This window comes from Dunckerocampus dactyliophorus, chromosome 1 (assembly GCF_027744805.1).
Source record: "Dunckerocampus dactyliophorus isolate RoL2022-P2 chromosome 1, RoL_Ddac_1.1, whole genome shotgun sequence".
Classification (NCBI taxonomy): Eukaryota; Metazoa; Chordata; class Actinopteri; order Syngnathiformes; family Syngnathidae; genus Dunckerocampus; species Dunckerocampus dactyliophorus.
This window is the reverse complement of record NC_072819.1, coordinates 666,769-686,696: the sequence shown is the minus strand read 5'-3', so window position 1 is coordinate 686,696 and position 19,928 is coordinate 666,769. Positions and strand designations below refer to the sequence as shown.

Below are 19,928 nucleotides of genomic sequence, written 5' to 3'. Positions count from 1 at the left end.
ACCGACTTGGTTTTTGTGGATTCTTACTTTGGTCCTGAAGACTTCCTTCCAAGAAGTCAAACATCATCAGGAACCTCGGCTGTCGGTCGCAGTGACAAGCTCAAAGCTTTCTTCAGAGTCTTATCGGCTGCAGGAGGGATGCTCATCCATGTCCGAGAAGGACAACTCCTTGGCGAGCGACGCCCCAGCCACTTGGACACGCGGGCGCTCCAGGACCCTTCAGTGGCCGGCCTGGACGGCTGTGAGGAAGCCGCTGAGGAGATGGAGAGGCAGTGGGCCTCTGAAGATGCAGATCGGGGTGTGGTGGCGAGTGGACACAGAGAAGAAGGGAAAGACCCAAGACTCAATGTGGAGCAACGCAAAAGCCGATGCAAGCTCTCCTAGCTGATGGAAAGATTAGGAAAGTGTGGACGTGACCTGGAGGAACATCACGTCACGTCTGCTGTCTTTTCACAGCAGTGTTTGCACGTAGAGTAGACGAGCTTCACGCTGACCGTGCGCTCCCACAAGTCATTCATTGCGTACCAAAAAGCAACCAGTTGACAACTAGTTGGGGACGAATACGTACCCGCTTGGGATGTCTGATAAGTATTGGCGATTTTGGCATAAAAATGTAATATGGGTCAGTGTGGGCGTGGGGAGTTTTCCCTTGAATGCAGTGGATAATAAACATAACGCGGTACGTATGTACGCCTATGGCTCCCGTATTCGCCAGCGCGCAAAAGAAGACCTCAGCAAACCACCTCTCAAGGGTGTCAACGACTGCAGGTGGCTAGTAGCAAGCTAGCTCGCTCCTTCCATCCAGCCATTCATTTCCTAGATACGCGGCGCATTCAAGATTCAAGAGTTTTATTGTCATATGCACAGTAAAACTGGTGTTTCTGCTATGCAATGAAATTCTTATTCTGTTCATTCTTCCTAAAAAGAAAGAAAGAAAAACACAAGAAAATGAATAAGAACATCAGAAACATAAATACCAATAAATTAAGAAAGAACAACAGAAGAGACATTAATACAAATCAATCAATCAATCAATCAATCAATCAATCAATCAATTAATCATTAATAATTCAAAGATGGCGCCCTCTGTGGCAGACGTCTCTGTGACACTCTCCCGGTTTTTTCAATTTTTTGCTATTTTATTGTTCATTTTGGACATTCAACACACTCACGCAGTACATTACAACAGAGAGACACTTTTGAACATCGGCAGGGTTCACCATGAACTTTCATTTAGCCTCTCAGACTTTGCCTTTCTTCTGCGCCGGGAGAACGCAGCAGCCTGCAGGCCTGGTGAGCTGAATACCCGGCGAGCCAAGCATCCGAGGCGTAAACGAGGCAAGCGGGCCGGCCTGCATGCTAGGTTAAAAGCTAGAGCGACTAGGCCACCGCTACCAAGCTTGCTGCTAGCCAACGTCCGCTCCCTCGAAAACAAGATGGACAAACTAAGAGCAAGGATTACAGCTCAACGTGAGATCCGGGAATGCTGTGTGTTCACCTTCACAGAAACCTGGCTGACGGAGGATATACCGGACTCGGCGATCCAGTTGGAAACATTTGCTGCTTACCGGGGTGATCGGACTTTAGCGTCTGGTAAACACAGAGGTGGCGGCATCTGTGTTTACGTAAACAAACGGTGGTGCACAGACGTACAGACGATGGAAAAGTACTGCTCGCAGGACATTGAGCTGCTGATGGTGAAATGCAGACCTTTTTATTTGCCTCGTGAGTTTAGCGCTGTGTATTTAACTGCTATTTACATCCCACCATGAGCTAACACTGCTAATGCACAAGGCCTCCTGCATGACATCATTGATAAACACGAGACCAAACACCCAGACGCTGTATTTATTATATCTGGCGATTTCAACCACTGTAACCTCAGGACTGTCCTCCCCAAATATTACCAGTATGTGAGCTTTCCCACAAGGGAAAATAACATCCTGGACCAAGTCTACAGCAACATGAAAGGTGCTTTGAAGGCTGTTCCAAGACCCCACTTTGGAAAGGCTGACCACATCTCTATATTCCTTTAGCCAACATACAGACAACTTCTTAATTAAGCTCCCCCTGTAAGTACAGCAGTTAAAGTGTGGAATGAAGTACTTCAGGACTGCTTTGGCTGCACAAACTGGGATGTGTTTAAAACTGCAGCGGGGAGGGAAGATTGTACTGTTGATTTGGATGAATATGCTTCTGCTGTTACTGGCTACATTAGCACATGCATAGAGACTGTTACCACCACCAAGTATTACAGAAAATACCCTCACCAAAAACAGTGGATGAACTGTGATGTAAGGGCTACGCTACGTGCTCGTTCGACTGCATTTGTCATGGGCACCGCTGAGGACTACAAAAAGGCCAGATATGACCTGAGGAGGTCCATACGAGAGGCCAAAAGACAGTACAGACAGAAGCTGGAGGGCTACTATTCCACCTCAGACCCTCGGCGCATGTGGGCGGGGCTCCAGCACATCACAGACTATCGACAGCGGAGTAGCGTAGCCACGTCCAGCCAAACCACACTTCCAGATGAGCTGAACGAGTTCTATGCCCGCTTTGACACCCAAACTCCTGATGAGCAGAGAGGGTGGCTGGACTTGGGGAGCACACAGGACTCACCTCTCATGGTGACATCAGCTGATGTGCGCAGGGTTCTAAACAAAACAAACCCACGAAAAGCAGCAGGCCCAGACAACATCTCAGGACGTGCACTTCGGGTTTGCTCATCAGAGCTAGCTGATGTGCTTGCTGACATATTTAACCTGTCGCTTGCACAAGCATCTGTACCGACCTGCTTTAAGTCCACCACCATAGTGCCCGTACCCAAGAAGAGCAACGTGACCTGCTTGAATGACTATCGCCCTATAGCACTCACTCCTATTGTTATGAAGTGCTTTGAAAGAATAGTCATGACCCACATCAAAAAGAGCATCCCGGCGGCAACAGTGGACCCTCTACAGTTTGCATATCGCCAGAACCGGTCCACGGATGATGCAGTCAACACTGCCATCCACACAGCCCTTTCTCACCTACAGGGCCAGGACACATATGTCAGAATGCTATTCATAGCATTCTGACATATGTTCTTTACACTGTTCAGTTCTTTACACTGTACTCTTTACTTGCGTATCTTGCTTGCTGCTGTAACAAGTGAATTTCCCCGCTGTGGGATAAATAAAGTACAAATACAAATAGACTATAGCTCTGCTTTTAATACAGTCAGCCCCCACAAACTCACAGATAAGCTCCTCACACTTGGCCTGTCTCCCTCCCTCTGTAACTGGGTGTTTAACTTTCTAACAGGCAGGCCCCAGTCAGTCAGAGTCCACAATCGCACATCCAGCTCAAGAATTGTGAGCACTGGGACCCCACAGGGGTGTGTGCTGAGTCCGCTCCTCTAAACGCTCTTCCATACGATTGCGTGGCCTCCCAGAACAACACCAGCATCATTAAATTTGCGGATGACACTACAGTCATCGGACTGATCACTGGTGGTGTTGAAACATCATACAGAAGAGAGGTGGCGGACCTCATAGCTTGGTGTCGTGATAACAATCTCCTTCTCAATACAGATAAGACTAAAGAGATGATCATCGACCCAAGAACAAGGGAAAAGGAGCCGCATAGACCCCTGTTTATTGATGAGACTGAGGTGGAGAGGGTGAAAACCTTCAAGTTCCTTGGCACACACATCAGCGAGGACCTCACCTGGTCTCACAACACCCAACAAATTATGAAGAAGTCCCAAAGGAGACTGTACTTCCTGAGAAGACTGAGGAAATTTGGCATGTCCACCACAATCCTGAGTTGCTTCTACAGATGCACTATGGAAAGTGTCCTTACCGCCTCCATCACTGTTTGGTACGGTAACTGTACAACACGTGATAGGAAGGCACTCCAGCAGGTGATCAAGACCTCACAAAACATTGTTGGGGCAGCCCTCCCCTCACTGCAAGACATTTATAAAACTAGAGTCCTACGCAGAACACACAACCTCATCAAGGACAGCACACATCCACAACACTCATTATTCACACTCCTACCGTCAGGCAGACGCTACAGGAGTTTGAAGTCCAGGACCACAAGGCTGGCAAACAGCTTTTACCCACAGGCCATCAGGCTTCTCAACGAAGCACTCACACGCGCTGCAAGCAACACACGCACACACTCATAGCACTTTATTTATTTATTTAAATTTATTTAGGCTGCTCGGTGGTCTAGTTGTTAGCACGTTGGCCAACACAGTAACAGCCTGGAGATGGGAAGACCTGGGTTGGATTCTCCCCTGGGCATTTCTGTGTGGAGTTTGCATGTTCTCCCCGTGTGCGCGTGGGTTTTACTCCAGCTTCCGCCCACATTCCAAAAAAAACATGCAGGTGAGGTTAATTGGAGACTCTAAATTGCCCATAGGTATGAATGTGAGTGTGAATGGTTGTTTGTCTATATGTGCCCTGCGATTGGCTGGCGACCAGTCCAGGGTGTACCCCGCCTGTCGCCCGAAGTCAGCTGGGATAGGCTCCAGCATGCCCCTGCGACCCTAATGAGGAAGAAGCGGTATAGAAAATGGATGAATGGATTTATTTATTTACTTACTTATTTATTTATTTACTTACTTATTTGTATTATTTATCTGTATTAATGTCTTTTCTGTTGTTCTTGCTTAATTTATTGGTATTTATGTTTCTTATGTTCTTATTCTTTTTCTTGTGTTTTCTTTCTTTTCTTGGGAGAATGAACAGAATAAGAATTTCATTGCATAGCAGAACTACCTGTTTTACTATGCATATGACAATAAAACTCTTGAAACTTGAATCTTGAATCTAATCAATCAATCAATAAGGATCCCACTAGCAGGAATGTTACAATTCCCGGAATAAGCGAGGGTAATAGCTAACACTGTGTGTGCGCGCTCGATTAGGAGAGTCTTTGGGGACGTCTGTGAAAATGCTGCTTTTTCATCCGATATGGGGAGTGTCTTCATCGGTACATTGATGACTGGGTTGGACCACCTCCACTCATACCACGGCTTCCAATGATGAAAACTTTCCAACTCATGGATGGGAGCTTCAGGACAAGATTCAAGTGATGTCCTGTAGGATACAAAGCGAATTTAATATCTATTTGTTTCAAAATGTGTTGATGACGGCGCCGAGTGACTTTGTAGTGTGGTGTCGATGGAAAGCGACACAGAAGAGTGCGAGGCTGACATGGAAATGGTGACACTCTTCTCACACTCAGGACTATCAAATAATTACAGATTCTTAATTTAGTATTTCCACTCTATGCTACTCATCAGACTTTTTCTATGTTCATTGTAATAAAATGACAACTGTTTGCTTTTATTTGTGCTGTTGTTTTTCCACTTTCTTGTAAGTTTTCTTCTTGTAATTATGACTTTATTCCCATAATCTTTGCACTTTCCTGTTGGAACATTACATAACATAACTTTGCCCCTAATTTGCCAAAACGTACTTTATTTGTTTTTGTTTTCGTATTACAGCTTAGAAAACATGTCTTGCGTTTAATATTTCAACTCTATGCTACTAAAATGACATTATTTTAATTACCACTTTTTTCTGGTAATATTTGGACTTTATTTTTGTCAAATTGCAGCTACTTTTTTAAATTTCTGCAATTTCTTCTCATAAGATGACTTTATTCCCGTAACTTTCTATGTCGTGGTTCACGTTGTCATTGCCTGATTGGTAGATTCCATCTGTCCGTGTGTGATGAGGCCTACGTATCTTTAGTGGTGTGAGGGAATTATTCTAGCTTTTATAAGCACGTCAGATGGACTTCACAAGAGGAACACTGACATTGATTCACAATCGAACGTCAAATGATCAACAATCAATTATCCTGAGACACCAACACCTGCTCAAATCACCACCGCACCGACCTTCAGCGTAAAGGACACTTTTGGTCAAATGTTCCCGCCAAACTTCAACGCTTTCACATGAATGCAAGTTACCTCGTGAGGCCGCTGCTTGTCTGAGTCGCTGTCTGGTGTTCACAAAGTGTTTGCGTTGTCATTACACCAGGCGTTCATGTTGTCATGTGTTCATGTTGTTATTACACCAGGCGTTCATGTTGTCATTACACCAGGCATTCATGTTGTCATGTGTTCATGTTGTTATTACACCAGGCGTTCATGTTGTCATTACACCAGGCATTCATGTTGTCATGTGTTCATGTTGTTATTACACCAGGCGTTCATGTTGTCATTACACCAGGCATTCATGTTGTCATGTGTTCATGTTGTTATTACACCAGGCGTTCATGTTGTCATTACACCAGGCATTCATGTTGTCATTGCACCAGGCGTTCATGTTGTCATTACACCAGGCATTCATGTTGTCATGTGTTCATGTTGTCATTACACCAGGCGTTCATGTTGTCATTACACCAGGCATTCATGTTGTCATGTGTTCATGTTGTCATTACACCAGGCGTTCATGTTGTCATGTGTTCATGTTGTTATTACACCAGGTGTTCATGTTGTCATTACACCAGGCATTCATGTTGTCATTTCACCAGGCATTCATGTTGTCATGTAGTTGTCATTACACCTGGCATTCATGCTGTCAGGCATTCATGTTATCATGTGTTCATGTTGTTATTACACCAGGCATTCATGTTGTCATATGTTCATGTTGTCATTACACCTTGTATTCATGTTGTCAGGATTTCATGTTGTCATTACACCAGGCATTCATGTTGTAATGGATTCAAGTTGTCATTACACCAGGCGTTCATGTTGTCATTACACCAGGCGTTCATGTTGTCAGGTGTTCATGTTGTCATTACACTAGACATTCATGTTGTCAGGTGTTCATGTTGTTATTACACCAGGCATTCATGTTGTCAGGTGTTCATGTTGTCAGCCATTAATGTTGTTATTACACCAGGTGTTCATGTTGTCATGTGTTCATGTTGTCATTACACCAGGCGTTCATGTTGTCATTACACCAGGCATTCATGTTGTCATGTGTTCATGTTGTTATTACACCAGGCGTTCATGTCATTACACCAGGCATTCATGTTGTCATTTCACCAGGCATTCATGTTGTCATGTGTTCAAGTTGTCATTACACCTGGCATTCATGCTGTCAGGCATTCATGTTATCATGTGTTCATGTTGTTATTACACCAGGCATTCATGTTGTCATATGTTCATGTTGTCATTACACCTTGTATTCATGTTGTCAGGATTTCATGTTGTCATTACACCAGGCATTCATGTTGTAATGGGTTCAAGTTGTCATTACACCAGGCGTTCATGTTGTCATTACACCAGGCATTCATGTTGTCATTACACCAGGCGTTCATGTTGTCAGGTGTTCATGTTGTCATTACACTAGACATTCATGTTGTCAGGTGTTCATGTTGTCAGCCATTCATGTTGTTATTACACCAGGCGTTCATGTTGTCATTACACCAGGCATTCATGTTGTCATTACACCAGGCGTTCATGTTGTCATGCGTTCATGTTGTCATTACACCAGACATTCATGTTGTCAGGCGTACATGTTGTCATGTGTTCATGTTGTCATTACACCAGGCATTCATGTTGTCATGCGTTCATGTTGTCATTACACCAGGCATTCATGTTGTCAGGCGTTCATGTTGTCATTACACCGGGCATTCATGTTGTCATTACACCAGGCATGCATGTTCTCAGGTGCTCATGTTGTCATTACACCTGGCGTACATGTTGTCATGTGTTCATGTTGTCATTACACCAGGCATTCATGTTGTCATATGTTCATGTTGTCATTACACCTGGCATTCATGTTGTCAGGCATTCATGTTGTCATTACACCAGGCATTCATGTTATCATGTGTTCATGTTGTCGCTACACCTGGCATTCATGTTGTCAGCCATTCATGTTGTTATTACACCTGTCGTACATGTTGTCATGTGTTCATGTTGTCATTACACCAGGCATTCATGTTGTCATGCGTTCATGTTGTCATTACACCAGACATTCATGTTGTCAGGCGTTCATGTTGTCATTACACTAGGCATTCATGTTGTCATGCGTTCATGTTGTCATTACACCAGACATTCATGTTGTCAGGCGTTCATGTTGTCATTACACCAGGCATTCATGTTGTCATGCGTTCATGTTGTCATTACACCAGGCATGCATGTTCTCAGGTGCTCATGTTGTCATTACACCAGGCATTCATGTTGTCATGCGTTCATGTTGTCGTTACACCTGGCGTACATGTTGTCATGTGTTCATGTTGTTATTACACCAGGCATTCATGTTGTCAGGCGTTCATGTTGTCATTACACCTGGTGTACATGTTGTCATGTGTTCATGTTGTTATTACACCAGGCATTCATGTTGTCATGTGTTCATGTTGTCATTACACCTGGCGTACATGTTGTCATGTGTTCATGTTGTTATTACACCAGGCATTCATGTTGTCAGGCGTTCATGTTGTCATTACACCAGGCATGCATGTTCTCAGGTGCTCATGTTGTCATTATGTCAGGCGTTTGTGTTGTCAGGTGGTTAATCTTTTCCTGATGCGGTGGCACTGGTGCCTGCTGTGTTCCAAGGTTTGATCAAGACTCCAGCAGTGTTGACGGCTTGGGCAGGGCTGTAGTCCCCAACCACAGGGTGAAGATTGATTACGGTTGTTCTGGATGGGGCGGAGTGTCCGTTCTCCATCAGGTGGTGGCGGCAGTGGAAGAGGATCAGGAAGCAGCGGTAGAACTAGGGAGGACAAAGAAAGCCGTGTGCAGTTGAGCCCATTTCTTCATTGGAGTTAGCAGGTGAGTGTAGCCAGATGCTATGCTAACGGCTACTAGCAGGTTAACGGCCGTGAATGTGGACGCTTGCCTGCTTGTTCATCAGGATGTAGATGACAGGGTTGAACACGGTGCTGCTCTTGGCCAGGATGGACGCCACCGCGCTCACCACCGGGCTGATGACACCCGGCTGGCCGAACGTGGCCATCATGGCGACCACGCCGTACGGCATCCAGCAGAGGAGGAAGCACACCACCGTAACCGCGACCATGAGCAGGACGTGGAACTCACGCCGCCTTGCCGCACTACGCCGAATTCTCCCCACCTGACAACACAAATAACTCATTCACTCATAACACCTAACTTATTAACTCATAACTAATAACTCATTCACTCATAACCCCTAACTTATTAATTCATAAATAATAACTCATTCACTCATAACACCTAATTAATGAATTCATAACTAATAAATCATTCACTCAAAACACCTAACTTATTAACTCATTACTAATAACTCATTCACTCATAACACCTAACTTATTAACTCATAACTAATCAATCATTCACTCATAACACCTAATTTATTAACTCATAACTAATAACTCATACAGTCATAACATGTAAGTTATTGACTCATATCTCATTCACTCATAACACCTAACTTATTGACTCATAAATAATAACTCATTCACTCATAACCCCTAACTTATTAACTCATAACTAATAACTCATTCACTCATAACACCTAACTTATTAACTCATAACTAATAACTCATTCACTCATAACACCTAACTTATTAACTCATAACTAATAACTCATTCATTCATAAAACCTAACTTATTAACTCATAACTAATCAATCATTCACTCATAACACCTAACTTATTAACTCATAACTAAGAACTCTTTCACTCATAACACCTAACTTATGAATTCATAACTAATAATCATTCACTCAAAACACCTAACTTATTAACTCATTACTAATAACTCATTCACTCATAACACCTAACTTATTAACTCATAACTAATCATTCACTCATAACACCTAATTTATTAACTCATAACTAATAACTCATACAGTCATAACATGTAAGTTATTGACTCATATCTCATTCACTCATAACACCTAACTTATTGACTCATAAATAATAACTCATTCACTCATAACACCTAACTTATTAACTCATAACTAATAACTCATTCACTCATAACACCTAACTTATGAATTCATAACTAATAATCATTCACTCAAAACACCTATCTTATTAACACATAACTAATAACTCATTTACTCATAACACCTAACTTATTAACTCATAACTAATCAATCATTCACTCATAACACCTAATTTATTAACTCATAACTAATAACTCATTCACTCATAAAACCTAACTTATTAACTCATAACTAATAACTCATACAGTCATAACACGTAAGTTATTGACTCATAACTCATTCACTCATAACACCTAACTTATTGACTCATAAATAATAACTCATTCACTCATAACACCTAACTTATTAACTCATAACTAATAACTCATTCACTCATAACACCTAACTTATTAACTCATAACTAATAACTCATTCACTCATAACACCTAACTTATTAACTCATAACTAATCACGAATCCACCCATTTTCTTCTGCTTATCTGGGTCCGGGTCGTGGGGGCAGCAGTCTCAGTAAGGAAGATCTCTGGCCACCTCCTCCAGTTCCACCGGGAGGACACCAAGGCATTCCCTGTGAGACATAATCCCTCCAGCGTGTCCTAGGTCTTCCCCGGGGCCTTCTCCCGGCTGGGCATGCCCAGAACACCTCACCAGGGCGTCGTCCGGGAAGCATCCGAACCAGATGCCCGAGCCACCTCAACTGGCTCCTCTCGATGTGAAGGAGCCGCAGCTCTACTCTGAGCTCCTCATCCTGTCCAGCTACCCTACGAAGGAAACATTTCAGCCGCTTGTATCCGCGATCTCGTTCTTTCGGTCACGACCCAAAGCTCATGACCATTTGTGAGCGTGGGAACATAGATGGGGGATGTAAATTGAGAGCTTTGCCTTCAGCTCAGCTCTCTCTTCACCACAACGATCCGGTACAGCGACCGCATTACTGCAGACTCTGCGCTGATCCGCCTATCGACCTCACGCTCCGACCTTCCCTAACTCGTGAACAAGACCCCGAGATACTTGAACTCCTCCACCTGGTGCAGGACCTCATTCACAACCCGGAGGGAGCAATCCACTCTTTACCGACTGACAACCATGGCCTCAGATTTGGAGGTGCTGAGTCTCATCCCAGAAGCTTCACACTCAGATGCAAACCGTCCCAGTAAACGCTGCAGGTCACAGCCCGATGAGGCCATCAGGACCACATCGTCTGCAAATAGCAGAGACCAGATGCGAAGGGATCCTTGCAAGGGTGTAGAGCTGGTCCAGTGTTCCACGACCAGGACCAAAACCACATTGCATCTCCTGTAGCCTAGGTTGGACGAACGGTGGTTCCCTTCTCTCCAGCACCCTGGAATAGACTTTCCCAGGGAGTGTGATCCCCTATAGTTGGAACACACCCTCCAGTCACCCATCTAAAAGAGGGGGACCACCACCGCGGGCTGCCAATCCAGAGGTACTGTTACCGACTTCCACGCAATGTTGAAGAGGCATGTCAGCGGTCTCCATGGTAAACAGTGTGGACCGGCCACTGCTTCCCCTTTCTGAGGCATTGGATGGTTTGCCAGAACCTCTTCGAGGATGACTGAAAGTCGGGTGTGGGAGGAGCCTCACCGAACTCCTCCCACACCCGGGTTTTCGCCGCGACCACCGCCGAAGCCGTGTGCCGCTTGGCCTGCCGATTCAGGAGTCCCACAAGCCATCCATGCTTGATTGGACTCCTTCATCTTGATGGCATGCCTGACCTCTGGTGTCCACCATCGGGTTCGGGGCTTGCCGCCACGACTGGCAATGACCGCCTTGCGGCCGCAGCTCCAATCGGCTACTCCAGCAACGGAGGCACGGAATGCGGTCCATTTGGACTCGATGTCCTCATGCTCCCCCGGGATGCAGAAGCTCTGCCGGAGTGACAGTTGAAGACTTCACGAACAGGAGACTCTGCCAGATGCTCTCAACATACCCTCACTACACGTTTGGGTCTGCCAGGTCTGTCCGGCATCCTCCCCCACCATCTAATCCAACTCATCGCCAGGTGGTGATCAGTTGACAGCTCAGCCCCTCTCTTATTTTTTTTTCTTTTTACCCCTGTCCTGTCCAGCCTTTAAAGCAGATCGAATTGTAGATCTAAACGCCGTCAAGTGCTCAACAGATTTACTCTGCCAGGGAGAAGTGTGGGGAGGGGTGCGGGGATGAGAGGGGGACAAAAAAAAAGAGAGACAAGAGACAAGGACAACAGCAGCAACAACAATTGTGACAACAGGAACAGGACAACAGAAACATACAGAATGACATCAGCAAATAAATGTCTGTGACAACTATAAAGACGAACAAGGACATAAGGACAAAGGACAAAACAATATCAACAACCACAGTGACAACGCTGTCAATGACAATCACACATAATAGTAGTAATGAAATGATGAACTATGATAGTGATCACAATGATAATACTGCATTGAAACAGTCACACATAATAGTAGTCATGAAATGATGAACTATGATAGTGATCACAATGATAATACTGCATTGAAACAGTCACACATAATACTTGTAGTAGTGATGAAATGATGAACGATGATAGTGATCACAATGGCAATACTGCATTGAAACAGTCACACATAATAGTAGTCATGAAATGATGAACTATGATAGTGATAACAATGACAATACTGCATTGAAACAGTCACACATAATAGTGGTAATGAAATGATTATCTATGATAGTGAACAGAATGATAATTACTGTAATGCACATCATTGTAAAAAAAAAACTATAGCCTTACTGCTGACATCACCGTCGCTGTAATAAAACCAACAACATAATAACACCCTGGTTAACTCAGTGAGTAATGTGGGGAAGTACGTATGTACTGTGAGTGTGCATATGTACAGGTATCTCTGTATGTGGGGAAGACTTCATATACAGACCCTTTCCAAAAAATTTGAATGTCATGGAAAAGTTGTTTAATTTCCATAATTCCATTCAAAAAGTTAAACTTTCATAGATTATAGATTCAGGGCCCACAATTGAAACGATTTCAAGTATTTATTTGTTTATTTTTACATAATTTGGGCTTCCAGCTCATTAAACCCACGAAAACAGGAATTCAAAAAATTTGAATACTGTGAAGAAATCAGCCCAAATTTTGCAGGGCATGAATGTTTTAAACTGAGTGTCACACACTAATCATCTACTAAACTCAAATCACCTGCACAGGCTTCCCCAGGTGTCATTAAATTGCTTCAGTTTGGTTCAATTGTCTCAGTTCGGTTCAATATGGGGAAGACTGCAGACATGACAACTGGCCAGAAGACCATCATTGATACCCTCCATAGGATGGGTAAGCCACAATTGTTCATAGCTAAGGAGGCTGGTTGTTCACAGAGTGCTGTGTCCAAGCATATCAACGGAAAGTCTAGAGGAAGGGCAAAATGTGGCAGGAGAAGATGCGCCAGCAAAAGAGATGACTTTGGGCTTCAGCGGATTATTAAACAGGAAAGATTCAAGAATCTGGCAGAGATTCCAGAAAGAGTGGAATGAGGCGGGAGTCACAACTTCAAAAACCACCACATTCAGACGCATCCGGGAGATGGGCTACAACTGTCGGGTTCCTCGGGTCAAGCCACTTCTGAACCTGAGCCAACGTAGGAAGCGTCTCCACTGGGCCAAGGAGAAGAAGGACTGGACTGTTGGCCAGTGGTCCAAGGTCCTCTTTTCCGATGGAAGTAAAGTGTGCCTTTCATTTGGGAATCAAGGTCCAAGGGTTTGGAGGAAGATGGGTGAGGAACAGAACCCAAGCTGCCTGAGGTCCAGTGTGAAATATCCACAGTCCGTCATGATTTGGGGAGCAATGTCCGGTGCAGGTGTTGGTAAACTCTGCTTTCTTAAATCCAAGGTCACCGCAACAGTCTACCAGAATGTTTGAGAGGACTTCATGATTCCTTCTGCTGAGGATCTGTATGGAGATGCAGATTTCATCTTCCAGCAGGACCTGGCCCCTGCCCATACCGCCAGAAGCACCAAAACCTGGTTTGATGCCCATGCCATCACAGTGCTTGACTGGCCAGCCAACTCACCGGACCTAAACCCCATTGAGAATCTATGGGGTATTCTCAAGAGGAAAATGAGGGGCACCAGACCCAACAACAAAGAAGAGCTGACAGCAAGCATCAAGGAAATCTGGGCTTCCATAACTCCCAGGCAATGCCACAGGCTGATTGCTTCAATGCCACGTGGCATCGAGGCAGTGATTAAGGCAAAGGGATTCCCAACCAAGGATTGAAGATGGACATATCGTTTTGAAAGTACCATATTTTGATTGATTTGATGTGATCCTAAATTCTTTCTTTTTTTTCCTGCAAAAACTGAGAAGTAAATGGTGATTTCTTCACAGTATTCTAATTTTTTGAATTCCTGTTTTCGTGGGTTTTATGAGCTGGAAGCCCAAATTACGTAAAAATAAACAAATAAACACTTGAAATCGTTTCAATTGTGGGCCCTGAATCTATAATCTATGAAAGTTTAACTTTTTGAATGGAATTATGGAAATTAAACAACTTTTCCATGACATTCTAATTTTTTGGAAAGGGTCTGTATATAAAGTCGCAAGAATGTGTGGGCGTGTAATTGTCACTGAGAATGCATGAAAGGAAAGGGGCCGTCTTCCACCTCCCAGAGAGCCCCGTCCCAAATAGCCAGGCCGAGCCCCCGCCGCCAGAAGGCCACCAGGCCCACAGGGGCAGGCAGCACAAAGATCAGTGCCCCAAGAGCCAGCCCAGAGAGCCCTCCCCCCCGGGAAGACCCGCAAGGGGCCGAAGAGAGGTAATCCCAGCCAAGGACAGGGTGCCGGCGGGCCGGAGGTCTGCCAAACCCCTGAGACCAGCGAGAGATCACACCCCAGAAAGGCAGACGAATACCGGGGGCCACAAACCGGCAGGCCCAGAGACGCCCCCACAATCGGAAAGAAACCAGCCCGCGCCGGAAGCGCCAATCCCCGCCCACCGCCACCCTCGCCCCCAGGGAGCGGAGCCCGGCCCGCCCCGGGCCAACCCCCGCCTGACCCCCGACACAGGGCCGCCCCACCCAGGGATGCAGGAGGCACACCCTCCACCCACACGGTGGAGGCAAGGGGCGGCAGAGATGTATATCACCCAGCACCCGAACCCACGGAGCAAACCCCTGTATGCCCCCCCCCCAAAACAAATAACTAAAATAAATAAATCAATAAATAAAAGTACACACACGCACACACATACACACTCCTACGCACCCACACGCACGCACATACAGACCCCTACGCCCCCACGCGCACGCACATACACAATCCTATGCACCCAAGCGCGCATACACAATCCTACGCACCCAAGCGCGCACACACACGCACACACACACGCACACAGTGGTCGACTGCCCGACACCCGGAAGCCTCACCCTATCCCCCGTTGGTAACCCAAGGAGCAGCGGAGCCGGGGACCACGGGGTACCAGACATACAATCCAGAACCCAGGCGTGGACAGCGCGGACCGCCGGGGAGCAGGAAGACACCAGGCTACACCCTCCTAACGGTAGGACGCCGCCAGAAAGGCAGACAGAGGAGCCAGCGAGGAGGAAAGCGGGAAACTGAGCAGGCGGGCGGGAAAACAGGCGAGCAGCCAGGCGAACCACCACACAGCGCTAACCGACACCCGCGGGCCAGCAAACCCCGAAGAGGGAGCGGGAGCATTGCACCCCAAGCCGCACGGAGGCCAAGCACCAGAGCCGAGAAGGCGAGACCAGCAGCAGACCAGCCGACGGACCCCACAAACCACCAGAAGCCAGACCAGCCACATGCCACCAGAGCCGACAGCGCACCACCCGCGCCCCGGAGCTCCACCCCCGACAAGCCCGCAGACAGACCGGGGGAGGCGAGGACACAGACAGTGGCCCAGCAGAGCACAAAGCGCAACGGCGACAAATACCCAAGCGCCCAGCAGAGCACAACTCCCCCCAGCGGGGCCGGCCCTAGGGCACCCGCCCCCCCACTCCCACCCCGCCACCCAGGCCCGCAGTACCCGCAAGCATGATCAAGCCCCACCCACCAGCCAGCCCGGCGCCCCAGCCCCTCTCTTCAACCGCGTGGTCAGAACATGTGGACGCAGGTCTGATGATACGACTACATTGTACAAAGTCCATCATAGACCTGCGGCCTAGGGTGTCCTGGTGCCATGTGCATTTGCTGGACATCCTTATGCTGGAACATGGTGTTTGTGATGGACAAACTGGAGAAGTCCAACAACACACCACACGGGTTCAGATCCTCCCAATCACGCCCCTCCAGGTCACACTGGCTAAAGTGCCTTGAGTTTTTAGAAAAGCGCTTCTAAGTAAAATGTATTATTATTATTATTATTATTTTTATTACACCACCACCACAGTACCAGTACTACACAAGTACTAGAGAGGTAACAGTACCAGAGAAGAGCAAACGTGTGTGTTGTGGCTGCTCAGTACAATGTGGTGGATGATAAATAGTGGGAACTTCTACCACCACATTGACTTTATTATTGAACACTTGTATGACAGCTAACAATCTCACTAACCTGTACAGGAAAGAGAGGATGATGCCAGTGAAATACCACATATTATACTATTTCATCGGCAAAAACTTCATTCCAATTTCAGGTAAGAAGCCAGAAACTTTAAACCACTTCCACACGGGATGGGAGGATATGTTTTTGCATCCATGGCTGACTCCATGCAGTGCAAGTTAAGCTAATGCCTCATCAATGTAACATTACTACTGACACCTAGCGACACACAGTACTACGTATCACTTGTCTCTGAATCATTTTGTACTCACAAAAGTCAGCCATCATTCATTCATGATTTGAAAAAACACAATGTGGTGAGGGATGACAGCATTTGTATTTCACTTCATTTAGCCATGTTTATGCTTGAAAATACTTCATTTTGCTCAAAAAACCACATCACATTTGATAAATGGCACCTTTTGTGACTAATAAATGGCCATCTTCTACCATGAAACACAAGATTTATTCATGAATGTATGATTGAAAAGTGGAAATTGAAAGTGGCGAGGGATTATGGTCAAGTATGTATTAATTAGGCCCAATTAGCCATTCTTCCACCCCGGGGTCATGTGACGGGGGAGCAGGTGTGGTGCTTCACTGGAAGTTCTACGTGGCACCTGATGGCAAAGAACTCTCCGAAGACGTGACAATAAAGTTTGCCGAAGGTGGTGATTGGCAAGGTAAATGTCATGATGTCTTGTGATTGGTCGATGGAGACCCACCTGTTTGACGGCCTGCAGCAAGCGGCTGTAGCAGTACGCCATGAGGAGGACGGGTACGCCCAGGCAGAAGACAAACAGACAGACGATGTAGGAACGCGAGCCAGACGTGGGCTCGGTCCAGGAGACGGAGCAGCTGGTTCCGGCCCCCTCTGGCCCGTAGCTGCTCCAGCCCAGCAGTGGGGGCAACGTCCACGCCACAGAGTACAACCAAGCCCCGCCCACAGCTAGCAGAGGCTTCCTGTAGTCCAATGCTTGCTTGTTGTACACCAGCAGCGTCCTGTAGCGCTCGTAGGACAGCAGGGCCAGAGACACCAGGGACACGATACCTGAGGGCAGATTAGTCACCAGACACCCACCATTCACGCAGCATGCTGTATTTTGAGGAGCTAACAAAGTTTTGGGCGTGCCAGCTTGCTGGTGCTGGTGGGTTAAATACCACAAAGCTGTACTTCTCCCAACTCCACCAAAATCCGAGAGGCCGTCACAAAAGAAGACTCAGGCACAAGTCAGACCTGCCTGGACGTCTGTAGGTTGTATTTGTTTCATTTCATGTCCACAGCACAGTTTTGGGTGTAAATACTGGCCTGCTGTTAATGTCAGCGTGCTAGCTTGCTGTTGTGGAACGAATGAGCCCCTTAACTAGCTTGACTGTAAAGCCATGTATAGTCATGCAAGAAGTTAAAACTGATTTGCAACGTAGGCTTTATCTTTCACTGGTGGTGAGATGGATCATCCCCCCCCTGGCTACGAGCTCCCCACAAAGCCCGAGCCTGCAGCGAGCCATCTTTATTTTCACGTTCTGCATTTGGCACCTTGACATTTATATTATTATAATATATAAGTAATGTGCAGTGGCAAGGACTACAGTGACTCCTGTGTTTTGATTCCAAACACTTGAAATGTCCTGTTATTTTCTGATGGGAGGTGTAAGCCCTGTGACGTGACGACACGGACCCCCAGGAGAATGGAAAATGAAACTGGTGTCGGAGTCAGTTCGCAGACCACACGGCTCCGCCCCGCCCTCCAGTTTTGTCATGTGGTAGCTGACAAACCATATTATTCCTATCTACTTCACTCTTTCATCTTTTGCTACCATTTTTGCTTACTTTTTCCACATACTTAGTACATTTTCTTCTCATAATGTTAGGACCTTTTCCCTGACTAAATTTGTCCAAAAATGCCACCTTTATTCTGTGTTTGTTTCACATTGTTCTTCATATTACTGCTTTATTCTCCTGAAATGACAACTTTATTCAATGTAATGTTTGCTTGTCATATGATTAACACTTCAATAAAACATCTCTCTTGAATATTCCAGCTCTATGCTACTAAAATGATATTTTTCCTCGTCATACTACCACTTGATTTCTATTTAGAACATAACATTTGTCTTTTCATTTCTCTTCATATTTTGACTTTATTCATATATGGAAAATGTTTTAATGTTCCAACTATTTCAACTTTGTTCTTGCAAATGTTCTTCTTGTCATGACTTTATTCCAATAATATTCTGACTTTATTGCTGGAACATGAGAGGTTTTTCTGCACCCTAACTTTGCAAACATACAACTTTATTTGTCGTTTTGTTTATTATATTCTTTCTTCAATATTTCAACTCCATGCTACTAAAATGACATTATTTTTCCTCATAATATTACCAGAATATGACTTTTTTCTCTTCATGTTTTGACTTTATTCTGGTCAAATTACAGCTGCTTTTTTTCAGTTTTACATCTATTTAAACTTTCTTCTTAAGCGCTGGTTGTACTTTTTCTTTTTGTTACGTTATGACTTTGTCATCATATTTGGACTTTTTCCCTAAACTAACGTCCCAGAAATGACAACTTGATCACAATATACATAATACCATCATGAAGGTAGATCTAGAGTAGATAGACTTACCAAAGCATGAGTTGATGAACCCGTACCACACGCATCCCAGCCGACCAAACAACCAGCGGCCACGTAGACTGGATGCGAAGCTGAGCGTGGTTCCGCACGTGCAGACCAGCATGTCGCTGACGCTGATGTTGAGCAGCAGCACGTTGACGGGCGTCCGCAGGGTCTTGAACTTGCAGAACAGAACCAGCACCAACATGTTGTTGAGGACGCCAAACACCATGATGGAACCCAAGAACAGCGACACCGCACGGTGGCCGCCACGCGTCAGCTGGCCCTGCGGCGGAGACGTCCAGTCCCGCTCGTTCGGGCCCAAACCGGAGGTCAGGGGTCAGGCCCGCCCCCTCTGAAAACATCATGTCACCCAGTCTAACGCACGTGTGTGCGCGCGCGCGCGCACCTGGGATGGAAATACACACACATCAGGTGACATCAGCTCTCAGAACCCAACCAGACACCTCAGCTTACCTCCTAATGTAACCCGACCTGTTTGGCACTGCCTGCACCGGGGCTTGAACACCGGACCTTCGTAATGGGAGTTGAGGGCGCTGACCACACGACTAAAAGCCCGGACTGTCGGCCGCAAGTGTACGACCAACGTACACTTGCACAGCCTCACAGGCTGGCATCCGTTACACTAATACTTAATACTAGCCAACATTACCTGATACACCTCATACTACTCCATGAAGTACCTGGCACTACCTTAGAAAAGCTGATAGTAACTGATACTTTGTACCCAGCAGCCACGCTCTTAAATACTGAGTGGGCACGTCATCAACACGTCACCCCCTCCCC

General features: G+C 45.9%; 1 protein-coding gene across 1 annotated transcript; it reads right to left on the bottom strand.

The window, feature by feature from the left end:
- Positions 1 to 5,761: 5,761 nt before the first annotated feature.
- Positions 5,762 to 19,398, bottom strand: LOC129184125 (pinopsin-like). The gene is made up of 4 exons (XM_054780601.1): positions 19,134 to 19,398; positions 17,232 to 17,557; positions 8,859 to 9,092; positions 5,762 to 8,732 (listed from the first exon to the last, which is right to left on the bottom strand). Exons 1-4 carry the CDS (start codon positions 19,351 to 19,353, stop codon positions 8,529 to 8,531), a joined length of 984 nt encoding a protein of 327 aa, XP_054636576.1. The 5' UTR covers positions 19,354 to 19,398; the 3' UTR covers positions 5,762 to 8,528.
- Positions 19,399 to 19,928: the final 530 nt, after the last annotated feature.